At 40.2% G+C, this 18,502-nt stretch overlaps 1 protein-coding gene across 4 annotated transcripts in view; it reads left to right on the top strand.

Moving 5' to 3' along the window:
• Window positions 1-9,868: 9,868 nt before the first annotated feature.
• Window positions 9,869-18,502, top strand: part of TIMD4 (T cell immunoglobulin and mucin domain containing 4) — a 43,557-nt gene continuing 34,923 nt past the window's right edge. For 2 of the 4 annotated variants that reach the window (XR_007918514.2, XM_017341216.3), the window contains exons 1-2: window positions 9,869-9,988; window positions 16,472-16,813. Coding sequence is in view for 3 of the 4 variants with exons in the window: in XM_017341216.3 (XP_017196705.1) it covers window positions 9,928-9,988; window positions 16,472-16,813 (403 nt within the window). In the remaining variant the exon portion in view is untranslated. The remainder of the gene's footprint in view (window positions 9,989-16,471; window positions 16,814-18,502) is intronic. The other 2 variants (XM_008255313.4, XM_051843557.2) reach the window with 2 other exon arrangements.

Genomic DNA, 18,502 nt, shown 5'->3' with positions numbered 1-18,502 from the left:
GCCATTGTAATCCATAAACTATACTTTGGAAATTTATATTTACTAAATAAAAAATAAAAAAGGAAAATAAATTAGAGAAGAAATCAACAAAATTAATGCAAAAAATACAATAGATCAGCAAAACAAAGAGCTGGTTTTTGAAAAAATAAACAAAATTGACATAGCATTGGCTCAACTAACCAAAAAAAGGAGAGAAGACCCAAATCAATAATATTAGAGATGAAAAAGGAAATGTGACAACAGACAACACAGAAATAAAAAGAATCATCAGAAGTTACTACAAAGAATTGTATGCCAACAAATTGGGAAGCCTAGAAGATATGGATAGAGTCCTGGAAACACACAACCTACCTAAATGGAACCATGAAGACATAGAAAACCTAAACAGATCCATTACCAAGATAGAAATTGAATCAGTAATAAAGACCCTCCAAACAAAGAAAATTGCAGAACCAGATGGCTTCACTGCTGAATTCCAACAGAAAATAAAAGAACTAATTCTTTATATTATTCAAAACAATTGAAAGGGAAGAAATCTTCCCAAATTCTTTCTATGAAGTCAGCATCACTTTAATTCCTAAAGATGAAAAAGTCTCAACAGTGTACAAGAACTACAGACCAATTTCCCTGATGAACATAGACAAAAAATCCTCAACAAAATTCTAGCCATTCTAATCCAACAAGACATCAGAAAGGTCATCCACCCAGACCAAGTGGAATTTATACCTGGTATGCAGGTTTGGTTCAACATTTGCAAATCAATCAATGTGATACATCACATTAACAAACTGAAGAACAAAAAAATTTATTATCTCAATAGATGGAGAGAAAGCATTTGATAAAATACAACACTTTCATGATGAAAACTCTAAGCAAATTGGGTATAGAAGGAATATTCCACAAAACACAATATATGCAATTTATGACCAACCCACAGCCAGTGTCCTATTGAATGGGGGAAAGTTGGAAGCATTCCCACTGCGATACAGAACTAGACAAGGGTGCCCCAATCTCACCATTGCTATTCAATATAGTACTGAAAGGTTTTTTTTTTTTTTTTTTTTTTTTTTTTTTGTACTGAAAGTTTTTACCAGAGCCATTAGGCAAGGAAAAGAAATGCAAGGAATACCAGTTGGGAAGGAGGAAGTCAAACTATCCCTGTTTCCCAGTGATATGATTCTATGTACAGGGGATCAAAATACTCCACCAAGAAACTATTAGAACTCATGGAAGAGTTTGGTAAAGTAGCAGGATATAAAATCAGTACACAGAAATCAATAGCCTTTGTATACACCGAGAATGCCAAGGCTGAGAATGAGCATCTAAGTTCAATCCCTTTCACAATAGATACAAAAACAATGAAATACCTTGGAATAAATTTAATGAAGGATGTCAAAGATCTCTATGATGAGAATTACAAAACATTAAAGAAAGAAATAGAAGGTACAAAAAATGGAAAAATCTTTCATGTTCATGTATTAGAAGAATCAATATCATCAAAATGTCCATTCTTCCAAAAGCCATTACAAATTCAATGTGATACCAATCAAAATACAAAAGACATTCTTCTCAGATCTAGAAAAAGTGATACTGAAATTCATATGGAAGCACAGAAGACCTCAAATAGCCAAAGCAATCTTATACAACAAAAAGCCAGAGGCATCACAATACCAGATTTCAAGACATACTGCAAAGCAGTTAAAATGAAAACAGCATGGTACTGGTAAAAAATAGATGGATAGACCAATAGAACAGAATAGAAACACCAGAAATCAATCCAAACATCTACAACCAACTTATATTTGACCAAGGAGCTAAAGCCAATCCATGGAGCAAGGACAGTCTCTTCAACAAATGGTACTGGGTACGTTACACCTTATACTTCACACACAAATCCACTCAGCATGGATTAAAGATCTAAATCTTTGACCCAACACCATCAAATTATTAAAGAGCATTGGAGAAACCCTGCAAGATACTGGCACAGGAAAGAGTTCTTGGAAAAGACCCCAGAGGTGCAGGTAGTCAAAGCCAAAATTAACAAATGGGATTACTTCACATTAAGAAGTTTCTGTACAGCAAAAGAAACAGGAAAGTGAATAGGCAACTGACAGAATGGGAGAAATGATTTGCAAACTATGCAACTGATAAAGGATTAATAATCAGAATCTACAAAGAGATCACGAAACTCCACAACAACAAAACAAACAACCCAGTTATAAAATGAGCAATGGACTTAAACAGACATTTTTCAAAAGAGGAAATCCAAATGGCCAACAGATACATGAAAGAATGTTCAGGATTACAAGCTGTCAGGGAAATGCTAATCAAAACCACAATGAGGTTTCATCTCACCCAAGTTAGAATGGCTATCATACAGAAATCAACAGATGCTGGCGAGGATGTGGGGAAAATGGTACCCTAATCCACTTTTGGTGGGAGTATAGTAAACTGGGTAAAACCACTATGGTAGACAGTATGGAGACACCTCAAAAATTTGAAGATAGACTTACCATATGAACCAGTCAACCCATTCTTGGGAATATTCCCAAAGAAATGACATCAACAAATAAAAAGTTATCTGCACCTTATTGAAGCTTAATGCACAATAGCTAAGACATGGAATCAACAGCTAAGACATGGAGTCAACCTAAATGACCAACAACTGAGGAGTAGAAAAAGAAATTACAGGATATATACTCTATGGAATACTGCACAACAGTAAATAAAAATGAAGTCCTGTCATTTGCAACAAAATGGATGATTCTGGAAGACATCATTCTTAGTGAAATAAACCAGTCCCAAATGAACAAATACTATATGTTCTCCCAGATCTGTGAGAACTAATAGAGCACCTAAAATGAAATCTGTAGTAGTGAAATTGACACTTCAAGAAGTGATGACTTGAGCTGCGCTTGTTTTGACTGTTGAGGAAGTTTCATTTTGTTTTTGTTTTTTCATATTATTTGTTGAACTCTTCACTTAACATAGAGTTAATCATATGTGTATAAAGTCAATTGAGGATAGATCTCAGTGAAAAATAAGAGTGGGAATAAGAGAGGGAAGAAGAAGTTTATAACTGTAAATCTTTATAGTTCTACATAACATTCCTCTGGACTTATTTCTAAGGGTAGAGTTTAAAAACTTGTCATGGGACTCCAAATCCCATTAAGATGGGTGGTAACAATGTCATCTTAAATATTAAAGTGATCATATTAAGTGTTAAAGTGAACATAAAGATAGGATTAAGTGTTAAAGTGGTCATATAAATAGGATCAAGTGTCTGGTAATAATAATAGATAGAATTATAAAGGGGAGAATGTTCCAACATGGGAAACAGTCCACACAGCAGATTCATAGAATGAGAATTGTTTTAAGTAACACTTTGACCTCAGAAATAGCCCTTATGGTCCTGGTCTGGCTGAAAAGCCTGTGAGAGTATTTCAGGCATGGAAAGCCAAGACAGTGTGGCAAAAAATGTTCTACATGAAGGATCTCTGTGAGTAAGACCCCAGCACAAAGAAGTGGCCACCAAAGAAGGATGTACTTTTCTATAAAGGGAGGAGAGAGCTTCCACTTTACTTATGGCCTTGTTTAAGTACTGACAGAGTTTGTGAACTCAAAAAGCTTCCATAGCCTGGGAAGCACATGTCAAGAGCTTCAGGTGTTCAGTGACATCATACATGAGAGTGTTAAGTGTTAAATTAAAAATAGGAGTCACTGTACACTAACTCTCCTTGCAGGACATCTGTCCTCAGTGGGTGGTATTATGAGAGTTAACTGTAAAACTAGTTCTCAGTTTTTTTTATGTGTGCATGTCTGCAAATTATTGAAATCTTTACTTAATATAGAGTTGGTCTTCTGTGCACAAAGTTAACTGAAAATGAATCTTAATGGAGAATGGGACTGGGAATGTGAGAGGGAGGAGGAGTAGGAGGACTGGGAGTGTGGATGGGAGGGCAGGTATGGCTGGAAGAATAACTATATTCCTAAAATTGTTCTTAGGAAATTTTTATTCCTTAAAAATAAATAAATAAGCAAATAGAAAAGCAGAAAAAAAAGAACAGCCATATTTAGAGAAAGAGAAAGAGAGAGAGATCCTAGTCTAGCTGTAGCTCTTCTAGTAGTTCTTGCAATTTACTAGATTCATGTGTAAAAAGTTATCTTGGGTTATCATTCATGTGGGTGAAAAGGTTTTCCTTGAAAAACAGTCTACTCTTGTGAATGCTCCAGTTCTAGCTGCTGCAACTGAATGAGAACTGCCCTGATGAACACAGTCAACAGCAGGAATCATGAAAAATATTCAGGCAGTAAGTTTGGGATGGCTTCGGGTATAGTGGAAGACACCTGTAATAGCTGCTTTCCAGTCTGCTCTGCAGTTGTCTTTCTAGAATTTTATTTCCTGACTTCAATATCCTATTTTCTGGATTTTCTCACTTTATGTTTTCTGATTAACTCTCTTGTTTGGCTATACATTTCCTTTTCATAGCTTCCCCATAGTGAAGGTATGAAATGTACAGTTTGAATCCATCCGTGTCTGGAAGGTCTTTATTATACTCTTACATTTGAGATTACTTAGGAGTAAGATACTGGATGGAAAATAATTTTCTCCTCTGAATTTTGGAAGCATTCTTGCATTGTTTTCTAGTTCTACTGTTTCAAAGAGTGATGGCATTCTGATTCTAAATCCTTTTCATACAACATGTTTTGGCTTTGTTTTCTCTCTGGAGTCCTTTAATATCTTTTGCTCATGTCTGATTTTCTCATATTACATAGTGATGTACTAATTTTCTTGGGATCTTCTCATTCATGGAGATTAGCACTTGGTGGGTACTCCAAATCTAGAGACTTAGGTCTTTTAGTTATGGGAATTTTAAATTATTATTTCCTTAAAATTCATCACCTCTATTGCTGGGGAAACAGAACTTACACTGAGGACTGCACAGATCTTTTGTGTGGTCCTTGGGAAAGAGCAGACAAATTTTATATCCACAGGGGCTAGCACTCAGGCACTAGTCTCCTTGAGGAGAGGAGCTCATCTGAGCAGAATAAATTTCCCTTTTGATTAAAAAAAAGAGAGAAGATTTACTGTGCCAAAACTGGGTGTGTCAGCTTAGATACACCCATCACTACAAGCCTCTAAATATTCACTGAAAGCAGACATTCAGCTTATCTACAGAGTCATAGTACAAAGATAAAAGTCACCAGAGCAAAAAAAAAAAAAAAAAAAAAAAAAAAGATGAAACCAAAGGCCAAACAACAAATGCACCAATTCAAGAAACAAGAGTAAGGAAGACAACACAATACCCCTAAAAGAATATAACACTTCAGTACTAGATTGTGAAGATGATGAGATGGAAGGAATGTAAGAAATTGGATTAAAAATTTTATCATAAGATTACATGGAAGTAGTCAGAAGCAAATGCATGAATTACTGAAATCCATACAGGACATGAAAGAAAATTTCTCCCATGAAATTGAGATCTTAAAGAGAAATCAAAATGAAATGGAGAATTCAATAGAACAAATAAAAAATGCAGTGGAAAGCCTTAACAACAGAATTGGTGAAGCAGAAGAAAGAATATCAGACTTAGAAGACAAAGCACAGGAAATTATGTAGTCAAACCAAAAAATAAGAGGAAATTAGAAAAACCAAAAAAACACTATTGGGAATCTACAGGATACTATAAAAAATATGGAGTTCTAGGAGTTGCTGAAGGCGTAGAAAGAGACAAAGGATTAAAAGGCCTTTTGAGTGAAATAATAACAGAAAATTTCCCTTATTTAGAGAAAGAAAGGGACATCCAAGTACAGGAAGCACATAGAACTCCTAAAGGACATGACCAGAAAAGATTTTCACCACAACACATTGTAAGCAAACTCACCACAGTAAAACATAAAGAAAATATTCTAAAATGTGCATGAGAGAAATGCCAGATTACTTTCAGAGGATCTCCAGTTAGACTCACAGTGGACTTTTCATCAGAAACCCTATAGGCTAGGAGAAAATGGCGGCTTATAGTCCAAGTCTTAGGAGAAAAAAAAATTTTTAATCCCAGAATATTATACCCTGCAAAGCTCTCATTTATGAATGAAGATGGGATAAAGATCTTCCATAACAAACAGAAATGAAAAGAATTTGTCACCACCCATCCAGTTTAAGGATTTGCTGGATGCAGGCACATAGAAACATGGTATCACTATGAAAGGAGGTAAAGGAAGATATCAAGGGGATACCAATCGGGAGGGAGGAAGTCAAACTATCCCTCTTTGCCGATGACATGATTCTCTATATAAGGGATCCGAAAGGCTCCACCAAGAGACTATTAGAACTCCTACAAGAGTTTGGTAGGGTAGCAGGATATAAAATCAATACACAGAAATCAATAGCCTTTGTATACACAGAGAATGCCAAGGCTGAGAATGAGCCTCTAAGTTCAATCCCTTTCACAACAGATACAAAAACAATGAAATACCTTGGAATAAATTTAACCAAGGATGTCAAAGGTCTCTATGATGAGAATTACAAAACATTAAAGAAGAAATAGAAGAAAATACAAAAAATGGAAAAATCTTCCATGGTCATGGATTAGAAGAATCAATATCATCAAAATGTCCATTCTTCCAAAAGCAATTTACAAATTCAATGTGATACCAATCAAACTACCAAAGACATTCTTCTCAGAATTGAAAAAATGATGCTGAACTTTATATGGAGGCACATGAGAACTTGAATAGCTAAAGCAATCTTGTACAACAAAAACAAAGCCAGAGGTATCACAATACCAGATTTTAAGACATACTACAAGGCAGTTAAAATGAAAACAGCCTGGTACTGGTACAAAAACAGATGGATAGACCAAGGTACAGAATAGAAATGCCAGTAATCAATCCAAACATCTACAATCAACTTATATTTGCCCAAGGAGCTAAAGTCAATCCATGGAGCAAAGACAGTTTCTTCAAAAAATGGTGCTGGGAGAACTGGATTTCCTCATGCAGAAGTATGAAGCAAGACCCCATTTAGACCTTACACACAAATCCACTCAGCTTGGATTAAAGATCTAAATCTTTGACCCAACCCCATCAAATTATTAGAGCACACTGGGAAAACCCTGGAAGACATTGGCACAGGAAAGAGTTCTTGACAATGACCCCGGAAATACAGGCAGTCAAAGCCAAAATTAACAAATGGGATTACTTCAAACTGAGAAGCTTCCATACGGCAATAGAAACAGGAAAGCAAAGAAGCAACTGACAGAATGGGAGAAATGATTTGCAAACTATGCAACTGATAAAGGATTAATAATCAGAATTTACAAAGAGATTAAGAAAATCCACAAGAACAAAACAAATAACCCAGTTACAAAATGGGAAATGGACTTAAACAGACATTTTTCAAAAGAGGAAATCCAAATGGCCAACAGATACATGAAAAAAAAAAATGTTCAGGATCACGACCCATTTGGGAAATGCAAATCAAAAGCACAATGAAGCTTCACCTCACCCTGGTTAGATTGGCTTTCATACAGAAATCAACAAACAACAAATGGTGGCGATGGTGTGGGTAAAAATTTATCCTAATCCACTCTTGGTGGGAATGTAAACTTGTGAAACCACTATCAAAGCCAGTATAGAGATATCTCAGAAATCTGAATATAGACCTACTACATGACCCAGCCATCTCACTCCTGGGAATTTACCCAAAGGAAATGAAATCATTAAATGAAAGAGTCCTCTTCACCTTCATGTTTATTGCAGTTCAATTCACAATTTCTAAGCCATGGTATCAACCTAAATACCTGTCAACGGAAGACTGCATACAGAAATTACAGGTTATGTATTCTAGGGAATACTACACAGCTGTAAAATACAAAAAATGAAATCTTGTCATTTGCAACAAAATGGATGAATCTGGAAAACACCACACTTAGTGAAATAAGCCAGTCCCAAAGGGACAAATACCCTATGTTCTCTCTGATCTGTGACAACTAACAGAGCACCTAAAAAGAAACCTATAAAACTGAAATTGACACCATGAGAAGCAATGTTTTGTACAGCCTTTGTCTTCACTGCTGAGGAGCAGTTTATTATCTTATTTTATTTTTTATTATTTTCTTTTTCTACTTAATATCATTGGTCAAACTCTTTAGTTAACATAGAATTATTCATAGGTGTATAAATACCATTGAAATAGATCCTAATAAGTGTTGGGATAAGAGAAGCAAGAGCATAGGGTTTGGAATCAGGAAGTTCTAGGCACGAGTCCTAGTTTTTGATAAATATGTTTTTAAAGATTTACTTATTTATTTGAAATGCAGAGTTAGAGAGAGAGAGAGAGAGTGAGAGAGAGAGAGAGAGAGAGAGAGAGATCAAAAGAGACAGGGAGAGAAAGACAGAGAGATAGAGATCTTCTACCTGCTGATTCACTCCCTAAATGACCACAATGGCCAGGGCTGGGCCAGGCTGAAGCCAGGGGCCTGTAAATTCTTCTATGTTTCCCACCTGGGTGCAGGGGCCCAAGTACTTGAGCCATCTTCTGCTGTTTTCCCAGGCTGTTAGCGGGCAGCTGGATTGAAAGTGGAGCAGTGGGGTCTCAAACCAGCACCCCTAATGGGATGCCAGTGTCACAGGTGGTGGCTTTATCAGCTATACCTCAACACCTGCCCCATGAGTCTTATTTCTACAACTTTTTAGAATAAATGAATGAATGAATGAATGAATAGTTTATTTATCCACCTTAAGCCTCAGTTTTCTTATTTGTTAAATAAGAAAACAACATCTATGCCTTAGGGTAGTGAGAATTAAATACTCTATCACTTAACAGTGCCTGGCATGAAATCAAGTATTCAGTAAATACTTATGATGATACAATCCTGTTTTTGAAAACATCTTGTTGGTGAGCAGTGGTTGACTCATCCTCTAATTTCTGTTGAGTTGGATGTATCACTGAATTGATGGGGCCCACAGGGGCCTTTATTATTATTATTATTTGACAGGTAGAGTTACAGACAGTGAGAGAGACAGAGAGAAAGGTCTTCCTTCCATTGGTTCACTCCCCAAATGGCCGCCACGGCTGGCGCTACACTGATCCAAAGCCAGGAGCCAGGTGCTTCTTCCTGGTCTCCCGTGCAGGTGCAGGGGCTCGGGCTCAAGCACTTAGGCCAGACTCCACTGCCCTCCTGGGCCACATTAGAGCTGGACTGGAAGAAGAGCAACTGGGACTAGAACCTGGTGCCCATATGGGATGCCAGCACTGCAGGCGGAGGGTTAACCAAGTGAGCCATGACGCCGGCCCTACAAGGGCCTTAATATCATCTATCTGTGGCCGGTCCTCTGGGCTCTGCCAGTTAACACTAATGGTCGTTGTTGGCTTAGGGGATGCTTGACTGCAGCTCTGTTTTCTTTTTGTCTTTCATGAGGACAAGGGGGCCAGGTATCAGGGAGAGGGCAAGCCAGAATAGGAGTGCAGTCAAGTTTCCATCTAGTGTTTTCGACCTACGTGAGAAATCCATGTGTAAAGAAACGATTGCCAGTGCAGACGTCAATTGCATTTTATCCCAATCTGCACAGCACTCAGGAGGAATGTGGCCCATATACAGACTGTGCACACACACATGTGCGTTAGCATGCGTGAGATGTTTATGCATGTACAGGAAACGGTCAGGTAAGCATGGACACAGGCTCATGCCAGGTCACGCCGTTACTTTGCGTGTTTTTCTGCTCGCACTAGTCGCCAGGAGCAAAGTGTTCAGCACATTTTATCCTGTGTCCCACATTGGTGGTGACCATTCAGGACAGGAAAACAGGAAGATTACGAGGTTAAAACTGAAATGAAACTGTAACATCCTGCGTTGTCAGCAGTCACTGTAGTATAAGAAATGGATTTTCGACCAATAGACGGATTCCGAGGGTCCATCAACGGTAATGATGGCCAAAGGACTTCTCCTTCTCTGGTTGCTGATTGGGATTGAGCAGCTTTATCTGAGTAAGTGTTCTGGAGCCTTTCACAGAGGGGTCCCTGGAAGGCCTATTACGCCGTATGGGTTTCTTTTTTTTTTTATTTTTTATTTTTTGACAGGCAGAGTGGACAGAGAGAGAGAGACAGAAAGAAAGGTCTTCCTTTTGCTGTTGGTTCACCCTCCAATGGCCGCCACGGCCGGCGCACTGCGGCCGGTGCACCACGCTGATCCGAAGCCAGGAGCCAGGTGCTTCTCCTGGTCTCCCATGTGGGTGCAGGGCCCAAGCAGTTGGGCCATCCTCCACTGGCTGGCCTGAAAGAGGGGCAACCAGGACAGAATCTGGTGCCCCGATCGGGACTAGAACCCTGGGTGCTGGCGCCGCAGGTAGAGGATTAGCCTGTTGAGCGCGGCGCCGGCCCTGTACAGGTTTCTCTGCACTGCTTTGGGCCTCGGTAAAGTAAAAGCCCATACTGTTCTGGCATCTCTCCCTCTCTGCCCCCAGTTTTACTCTGTGCTTGTTAAACAGGGGTTCATCTCCAGTCTAAACCTCCCTGATTTGGGGGTTTTAGTATGGAATAATTTGTTCTTAAAATGGAAATGGCAATTTAAGATGAGACACCAAAAGGGGTGGTCAGGACAATAGGGAAGAGATGTTTCCTCTGCTGAGGTCCCAGGTGTCAGAGTCAGGGGTATTTGTTTTGGGACAAGTCCTTGTTAGGATTCCCATTCTCCACTTTCTTTACAGGACTATTTTTTAGTTTTTGTTGTTTGTTTTACTAGGGTAGGGCTGCGAGGTGAGCTTTTTTTCTACATGTTGTTCCAGGGTTGGACCATGCAAGTGGGTTTCACAGGAGAGGACCTTTGCAGCCCACTGCTCTAGGGCAGTGTGCCCTGGCCCAGGGTGTGGCCACCTCCTACTCGGTAACTATTGACTGAGAGTGAGTCTAAATGGCCCTGGCTCTTCCAAACGTGACATGAGGGCCCTGCATGGGGTCAGTTTTAACATTCTATGATTAGAGGATTAGACAATATTTAATGACCCTTGCAGTTTTAAAAGTTCATGGTCAGTGTCTCATGAATCTTTCAAATACCCTACATGAGAAAACATCTACATTTTAAGGAAAACAAATGGGTTCCCTTCCCCTCGCAAGCCTGTATCAGGCTGTTCCTTCTGCCTTTCCTTCCTCTGTAGCTAACTGTGCATTCTCAGGTCTCCACTAAATGCTGCCTCTCCTGGCTCCTTGTAGCCTCTGGACTGCTTTAGGTGTTTCTGCTGAGCTCTCCTCCTCCCTGATGTACCAAGATGAGAGTACTCATCACCTCCCCGTCACTCTCACATAGCTGCCTCTCTGCCCAGACACCCAGCATGGCCCCGTGAGGGCAGACACTGTTTCTTGCTGTCTCCCAGCACCCAGTTCCATGCTGGGTATGTAATAAATAACTCAGGAGATAGTCATCCTGGGGTGAGTGTTCTCTGTGTCATCTGCACTTTGGGTTTGGCACGAGCGCATTATATGTTGCATATAAGAAGACCACCATCTTCCTCCGCGTTAGTAACTGGCCTTTGTCTTGTCCCAGGACCTTGAGCTTTGGAGCGTTTTGTGGTGGTGGAAGTTGCCGGTGTCTGCCCACCTGTCCTGCTTTGCCAGGACACTGACTGAGTGGACTTCTCCAATCTGCTGGAAAGGGGGCAGCACCTGGTGAACCGATTTGTGCTTTTATTTTCATGTACTGTTGTCTAAAATGACCAAACTAGATGAGAGTGACTGCTTAGAATTACTGAGGCTCAGAACTGGATGTGCTCCATACAGATGCCTAGTCAAACACCTCATCCTGCAGAGAGTGCAAGTGAGATCTTGCCTTGGGAAGGCTTTTGCTTAAGGTCATCATCTACAGGAGCAGCAGAGCTGGTGCCAGACCTAGGTCATACTGACTCCGGGTCCTTCCAGAGGAGGGAAACTGACCTGATCGCAATTATTCCCTATCTCCAGGATACTTTTGCAGCTGAATGAAATGGCTTCTCATCCTATTTCTAAATTCTGATGTGCTTGATTTCCCTTACTAATACACTACTAATTTCATGTGGCTTCCATACTTCATCTGATGTGAACCTTGGGGCCATTTCTGGGGTGAGTACTATCCTCTTTGTCTTATGCTAATGATAATTGTGGCTTTCCTCCAAGAACAAAAGAACAGTAACTGGAAGAATGAGATTTACAATGTGAGCTTAATGGGTGTTTTTCTGCCTCACAAAGATGCCTGCTTCCTTTTCCTAATATTAATTTTTAATCAGATGAGTAATACAGAAGCACTCTCAGTGAAAAAAAAAATCAAGTTATAAAATGCAAATCTCTGGAGCTTGGTGCTAACTACTCCGACTCTGAATTTTCTTTCCTCTGGTTGGTGAGGTAGCTGACAGTGAGTGTGCGGTCTATCAGCAGGACACTTTTCTATGCATTTACTCACATACACCCAACCCCAAGGAAACATGCAAGATGTTTTTATTTACTTAGGAAAAGGGGGTTTATATTTTATGTGTTGTTCTAGAATTTTCCCTGTTCATTCATTAGTATGGTTTGTAGTTTTCAAGTCAATTCATATAGGTCTGATACTACTTATCTGTGTAGAATGCTGTGGAATAAACACATCACAGTTCAGTCATGTGTGTGGTATTATCTTTTCCACTCACATGCAAAGGCTGTAGTAAACATTTGCAAGAGGTGTCCTTGTGTGTGTGTGTGTGTGTGTTTCCAGGATAGACAACTGATATGAAACTGCTAGGACACATGCATGTTGAATATTAATAGAAAATGCCAAATTGCTCTAGAATATGGCTGGGCCAGGTCATATCCCCACTTCACTCCAGTTTACTTCAGAAGTTAAAAGTTCTTTCCTAGGTCTTTTTTTGGCAGTGACGGGTAGCCTTGTTTACTCACAAGCTGGCCAATACTAGTAGTATCAGAGTTCTATATTTTTGTCAGTCAAATGGGGGAATATATTACCTGCTTTCATTATCTATGAGTTGCCTATTATATCCTCTGCCGGTCTTTTTCTATTGGATCTTGCTGAATAATACGATGGCTCCTTTAAAATACTCTGGAAAACAAACTGCTGAATCTTTAGTAGAAATCATTCTTGTGTGTATCTTTTAAATTTGCCCAATATTCATTGAAACAGGTTCATACTTTAGTAGTTATTAGTTTTAGATGCATATGTGCTATGTTAACAACACAGCTCAGGGTGATTGCAGCACGTTTCTGGTAACTTGCTGGGGTTCCTGTGGGGACAAAATGGACTTCTCACAGCATTTGTTATCAGTGAGACATTTCTACTGGGACAAAGTAGAGACTTAATTCGGGAAAGGCTGCAGGATGGGCCAAATGTGCAATGACTTTTGCCCTTAAGAACCATCTTGGGGGGCTGGTGCTGTGGCGTAGCGGATAAAGCCGCGGCCTGCAGTGCCGGCATCCCATTTGTGTGCTGGTTCAAGTCCTGGCTGCTCCACTTCCAATCCAGCTCTCTGCTATGGCCTGGGAAAGCAGTAGATGATGGCCCAAGTCCTTGGGCCCCTGCACCCACGTGGGAGACCTGTAAGAAGCGCCTGGCTCCTGAGTTTGGATTGGCTCAGCTCCGGCTGTTGCGTCCAGCTGGGGAATGAACCAGCAGATCTCTCCGATTTTCAAATAAACAGATGCATCTTTTTTTAAAAAAAAAAAGCCATCTGGGTAAAGCCCAAGAAGCGTGGCTTTGCTTGGCATCTAGCTGACTTTTAGGCCTCATGCCTGTCTTCTGCCAGGGAGGAAAGGTTGCATGTTTCTGACAGCAGAGTTAAGGAGGAGCATGGGCCAGCTGGTCATGTCCTACAACTCAGCCAAGTGGGTCACGCATGTTAGGGAATGGAGAGTCTCATGGGAAGGCACCTTGAAAACAATGAGCAGGAACCCAAGTACCCAGGCAGAAGTTCGATGTGGCCCTCACCCTCTGAGAACTACAACTTGCCTGGATCTCCCTTCCATGGCATATGGAGTAGGGATTAGAGCATTTAATGATGCACAGTTGAACAAATGGGCTTGAGATTGCAATAACAAATATGTTTCACAGATTTTCAGAAGTGGAAGTACACTTAGAAGAGCTTGTCTAATGGTTTTCACGTGCTGGGTGAGTGTTCAGCTGTAGTAGAATAAGCAGGAACGTGATTAACGTGCATATCCATGGGTCTGGCCATCAGAGATTGTGACTTAGGATTGGACAAGAACATAGGTTATTCATAAGCTCCCCAGGCCATGCTGATGAGTGGTCAAGGTGGGAAACACTGCTGCCTCATCTAAGTGCTTACGCGTTCCAGCTCATACAGCTAGCATGGTAAACCTAAGCCTCTAGCATTTTTTATGTTTACAGATGCCATTCTAGGTAATTCCCATGACCCCTATAGCTCTGACAGTTCCAAACATACATTACAATAAGTGAAATAAGCCAGGAATAGAAAGCTAAATACTGTCACTTATGTGCAGAATCTAGGCAAGCCAATCTTAGAGAAGCAGAAAGTAGAAATGTGATTAGCCGAGGTTTGCAGGAGGAGGGTGATGGGAAAGGGAGGAATGTTGATCAGAGGGCATGCACTGTCGGGCAAGAATAACTTCTAGGGATCTATTTCTTCGAATGGTGACCAAAGTTAGTAATGTTTTATATAGTCTTAAACTTGCCAAATAGGAGCAAGTATTGTGCTGCAGTAAGTTAAACCTTCACCTGTGACAACAGCTTCCCAAATCACAGCACCGGTTCTACTGGCTACTCTGCTTCTGATCCAGTTCCCTGCTAATGAGCCTGGGAAAGGACTAAATGTTGGTCCACGTACTCAGGCCCCTGCCAGCCTCTTAGAAGACCTGGATGGAGTGCCGGGCACCTGGCTTCAGCCTGGCCCCTCCTTGGCTGTTGCATTTGGAGAGTAAATCAGCAGATGAGAAATTTCTTTCTGTCAGTCAGTCTGCCTTTCAAATAAAATGTCTTTTTAAAAATACTGCTAAAAGATCAGGTTTTTAATGTTCTCTCCATAAATGAAAAAATCAAGTTGGTAAGGTTATGGATATGTTAATTAACTTGATTGAATCTTTCTATAATATATATATAGATCATAACATCACATTGTCTGGCCAGATTTGTTGCATGGTAGGTAAAGCCACCACCTGCGACATCCTATATGGTGCTGGTTCGTGACCTGGATGCTCCACTTCAGATCCAGCTCCCTGCTAATATGCCTGGGAAAGCAGTGTAATATGGCTCAAGTGCTTGGGCCCCTGTGCTCACATGGCAGAACTGGAAGACACTCCTGGCTCCTGGCTTGTGCCTTGCCCAGCCCTGGCTGTTATGGTCATTTGTGGAGTGAACCAGTAGATGGAAAATCTTTCTGTCTCTCTCTCTCCCTCTATAACTCTGTCTTTCAAATAAGTAAGTAAATATTTTAAAAATTACATTGTATTCTATAAATTATGTAGTTACTATTTTCTCAGTGTAAAATAAATAGATAAATAATTCATTAACTCCACCTAAATTCATGTTATCTAACAGCAAACCGATGGTCCAGAGCATCTTGTTTGAAGCATTTAAGTCAGGAGCACGTGATCCCTGCTTATTGATATACAATGGGTAGAATGCTATTTTTGGACCTGGTTATACGATTCAGTAGAATTGGGTTTTAGGGTCAGGATTTTTTCATTTGAGAGTTTCTTGAATGGTCCTCAAAATGAGAGTATTTATTTATTTATTTTTTTAAACTTTTATTTAATGCATATAAATTTCCAAAGTACGACTTATGGATTACAATGGCTTCCCCCCCATACCGTCCCTCCCACCCACAACCCTCCCCTTTCCCACTCCCTCTCCCCTTCCATTCACATCAAGATTCATTTTCGATTATCTTAATATACAGAAGATCAGCTTAGTATACATCAAGTATGGATTTCAACAGTTTGCTCCCACACAGAAACATAAAGTGAAAAATAATAGATGATTTTTTTTAAATGATGATGAAATCAGAGCAGACCTATTGTCATGTTTAATCCCAGTGAGAGTCAAGTTGGGAATTGATAATTTCTTTTTCTTTTTCTTTTCTTTTTTTTTTTTTTTTACAGAGGATCAGTTTAGTATGCATTAAGTAAGGATTTCAATAGTTTGCACCCCCATAGAAACACAAAGTGAAATATATTGTTTGAGTACTCGTTATAGCATTAAATCTCAATGTACAGCACAAATGAGAGTATTTATATCAGCAAAAAGACATTGCTGTGGAGTTGAATTTAGACACTCAAGTGGCCAACTGTCTCCACTCAGGACAGACCTTAGAGGAGTTAGGAGCTTGGCAGAGCCAAAGGACACACCCAGATATAAGCTCAAGAGTAGTATAGACTCTACCCTCTGCCTCTTCCTGGAAGTATCTGATTGCACACCAACTGCACATCATGTCTGAGAGATTTTAGGACCGTGTGAACTGCTTTTCTCCTTGTCCTTCACAGCATCAGCTGCCTCAGAGATGGTCTGGACAGCAGTTTTGGGTAGGTCGGTGACTCTGCCCTGTCTACACTTGTCTTGGTCTCAGAGCAGGAATAGCATGTGCTGGGGCAGAGGCCCATGCCCTAATTCCAAATGCAACCAGGAGATTCTCCATACCGATGGAACAAAGGTCATCTCAGGTAAATCAGCCAAATACAGGCTTCAGGGGAATATCCAGAGAGGCGACGTCTCCTTGACCATCTTCAATACCCATGAAGGTGACAGTGGTGTGTACTGCTGCCGCATAGAGGTGCCCGGCTGGTTCAATGACGTGAAGAAGAACATTCGCCTGGAGCTGAGGAGAGGTGAGCATATGAAGGGCTTTGTGTGCTGGAGGAGAAATGCAGATGTTAACAAGTGAAGGATTTGGTGGGTGGTGGGGATGAGTTTGTACGTATGTAAGCAGTGACTGGAAGATTCCATTTGAAGTGAGGAGCTACAATACAGGGCTGACAGCTAATCTCCAGTACTGCTGAAGCCAAGGCAGGTTCAGTTTGAGTAGAGCATCTCATACTTATCTAGGGGAGGTCACCTGGCAGATTTGAGCACAATATTTTCATATCTCCCAATTTTTATTTGAACTATCTGGCGTCTTTCATGTTGAAACACTTTCAAAATAACATGTAAAGAAAATAAAATATGTCCCCGGGTCAGCTTTAGTTTGTAAGCCAATAGTTTGCTACTTGTCACCAAGGGAAAGGGCAAAGGATTTGGAGACAGACACGGTAGTTTTCAGGTGTTCTTTGCTTCTGTTACTGTCAGTTTATTTTGACAATATTTAGAGTGTGGTGGGACTTCTGAAGATTTGAGCTGCATGGAGTGAATGGCAATAAGTCTAGGAAGAGTTGTATTGACAATACACCTTTACTGCTTGTCTGCAATGGAGCTTCTGTAGGTGAGGTCTGTATCACACCTGCATTCAGCCTCACCTGGGGGCTCTGTTCCTAACTGGATCCCTAACTCTATTCCTAACTGGATCAGCACCTTTGAAGGCAGGGTATGAATATATCTTTCCTTGAGTGTCTCAGGACACTCTGTACTCTAAAATATGAGTATTTTTATGGGTACTACCAATTAGAGGATTTTCATACACTAGTATATTTTTCTCTTGAAGCAACTTTCTGAGAGAGTATTATTCCAGTTTTTCAGAGGAGGAGCGTAAAGTTTTTTGGGGCTAAATTACTCCAACTGAAGTCTCCCCTTTTCAAGCCTGGTATATCCATGAATTATTTTATAAAACACTTGTTGACATAAAGTAGTCTATGAGGTCATTTCCAATGGAATGAATGGTATCTTCCAGTCCATTAGAGTTCAGGAAATTTGGCATTTTACAGAGAGGGTAAGATCTGTAGAATAAACTGTGGTTAATGAGCCCAAATTCAGGAGCTTAGAAGTGAGAGATGAGGTCATGAACCAATGTTTAATACCTGAAAGAATCTATATTCTCACCCCACAATGCATCCTCTGAGCCCACTTTTGATGAATTCATTCATTTACTCATTCATTGTATATCAGTGCCATGTTTGGGGAGCACTTACTATGTTCCAGACACTGTGATAGGGATTGAATTTGTAGTAGAGAACAGAATAACTACCAGATTTTCCCTTATGGTGCTTACATTCTAATGGGAGAAGCAGCCACTGAACAATAATAATCACATGTGCAGTTAGGCAGTGCATAAATGCTGAGAATGTAAAGTAGGATAGCACATAACAGAGAAGCTTTGCAGTTATTGCAGAATCTGGGTGCCTCCTTGAACAAATGACCTTTTGGTTGAGACCTGATGGTTAATGAGGAGTCAGTCAGCCTTGGGATGAGTGAGTAGGAGAGAGCAAGTACAAGTTTCTGTGACTGGAAGATCCATGATGTGTTCAAAGAACCGAAGGAAGGCTGGTTGATTGGAACAATGTGAAAAGAGGGAAGTGGATACAGGAGATTGGAAAGAAAGGCAATGCCAACACAGATAGAGTCTCACAGACCAAGTACAGGACTGG

The sequence above is a fragment of the Oryctolagus cuniculus genome, chromosome 6, assembly GCF_964237555.1.
Source record: "Oryctolagus cuniculus chromosome 6, mOryCun1.1, whole genome shotgun sequence".
Classification (NCBI taxonomy): domain Eukaryota; kingdom Metazoa; phylum Chordata; class Mammalia; order Lagomorpha; family Leporidae; genus Oryctolagus; species Oryctolagus cuniculus.
This window is presented reverse-complemented; position numbering and strand designations above follow the sequence as displayed.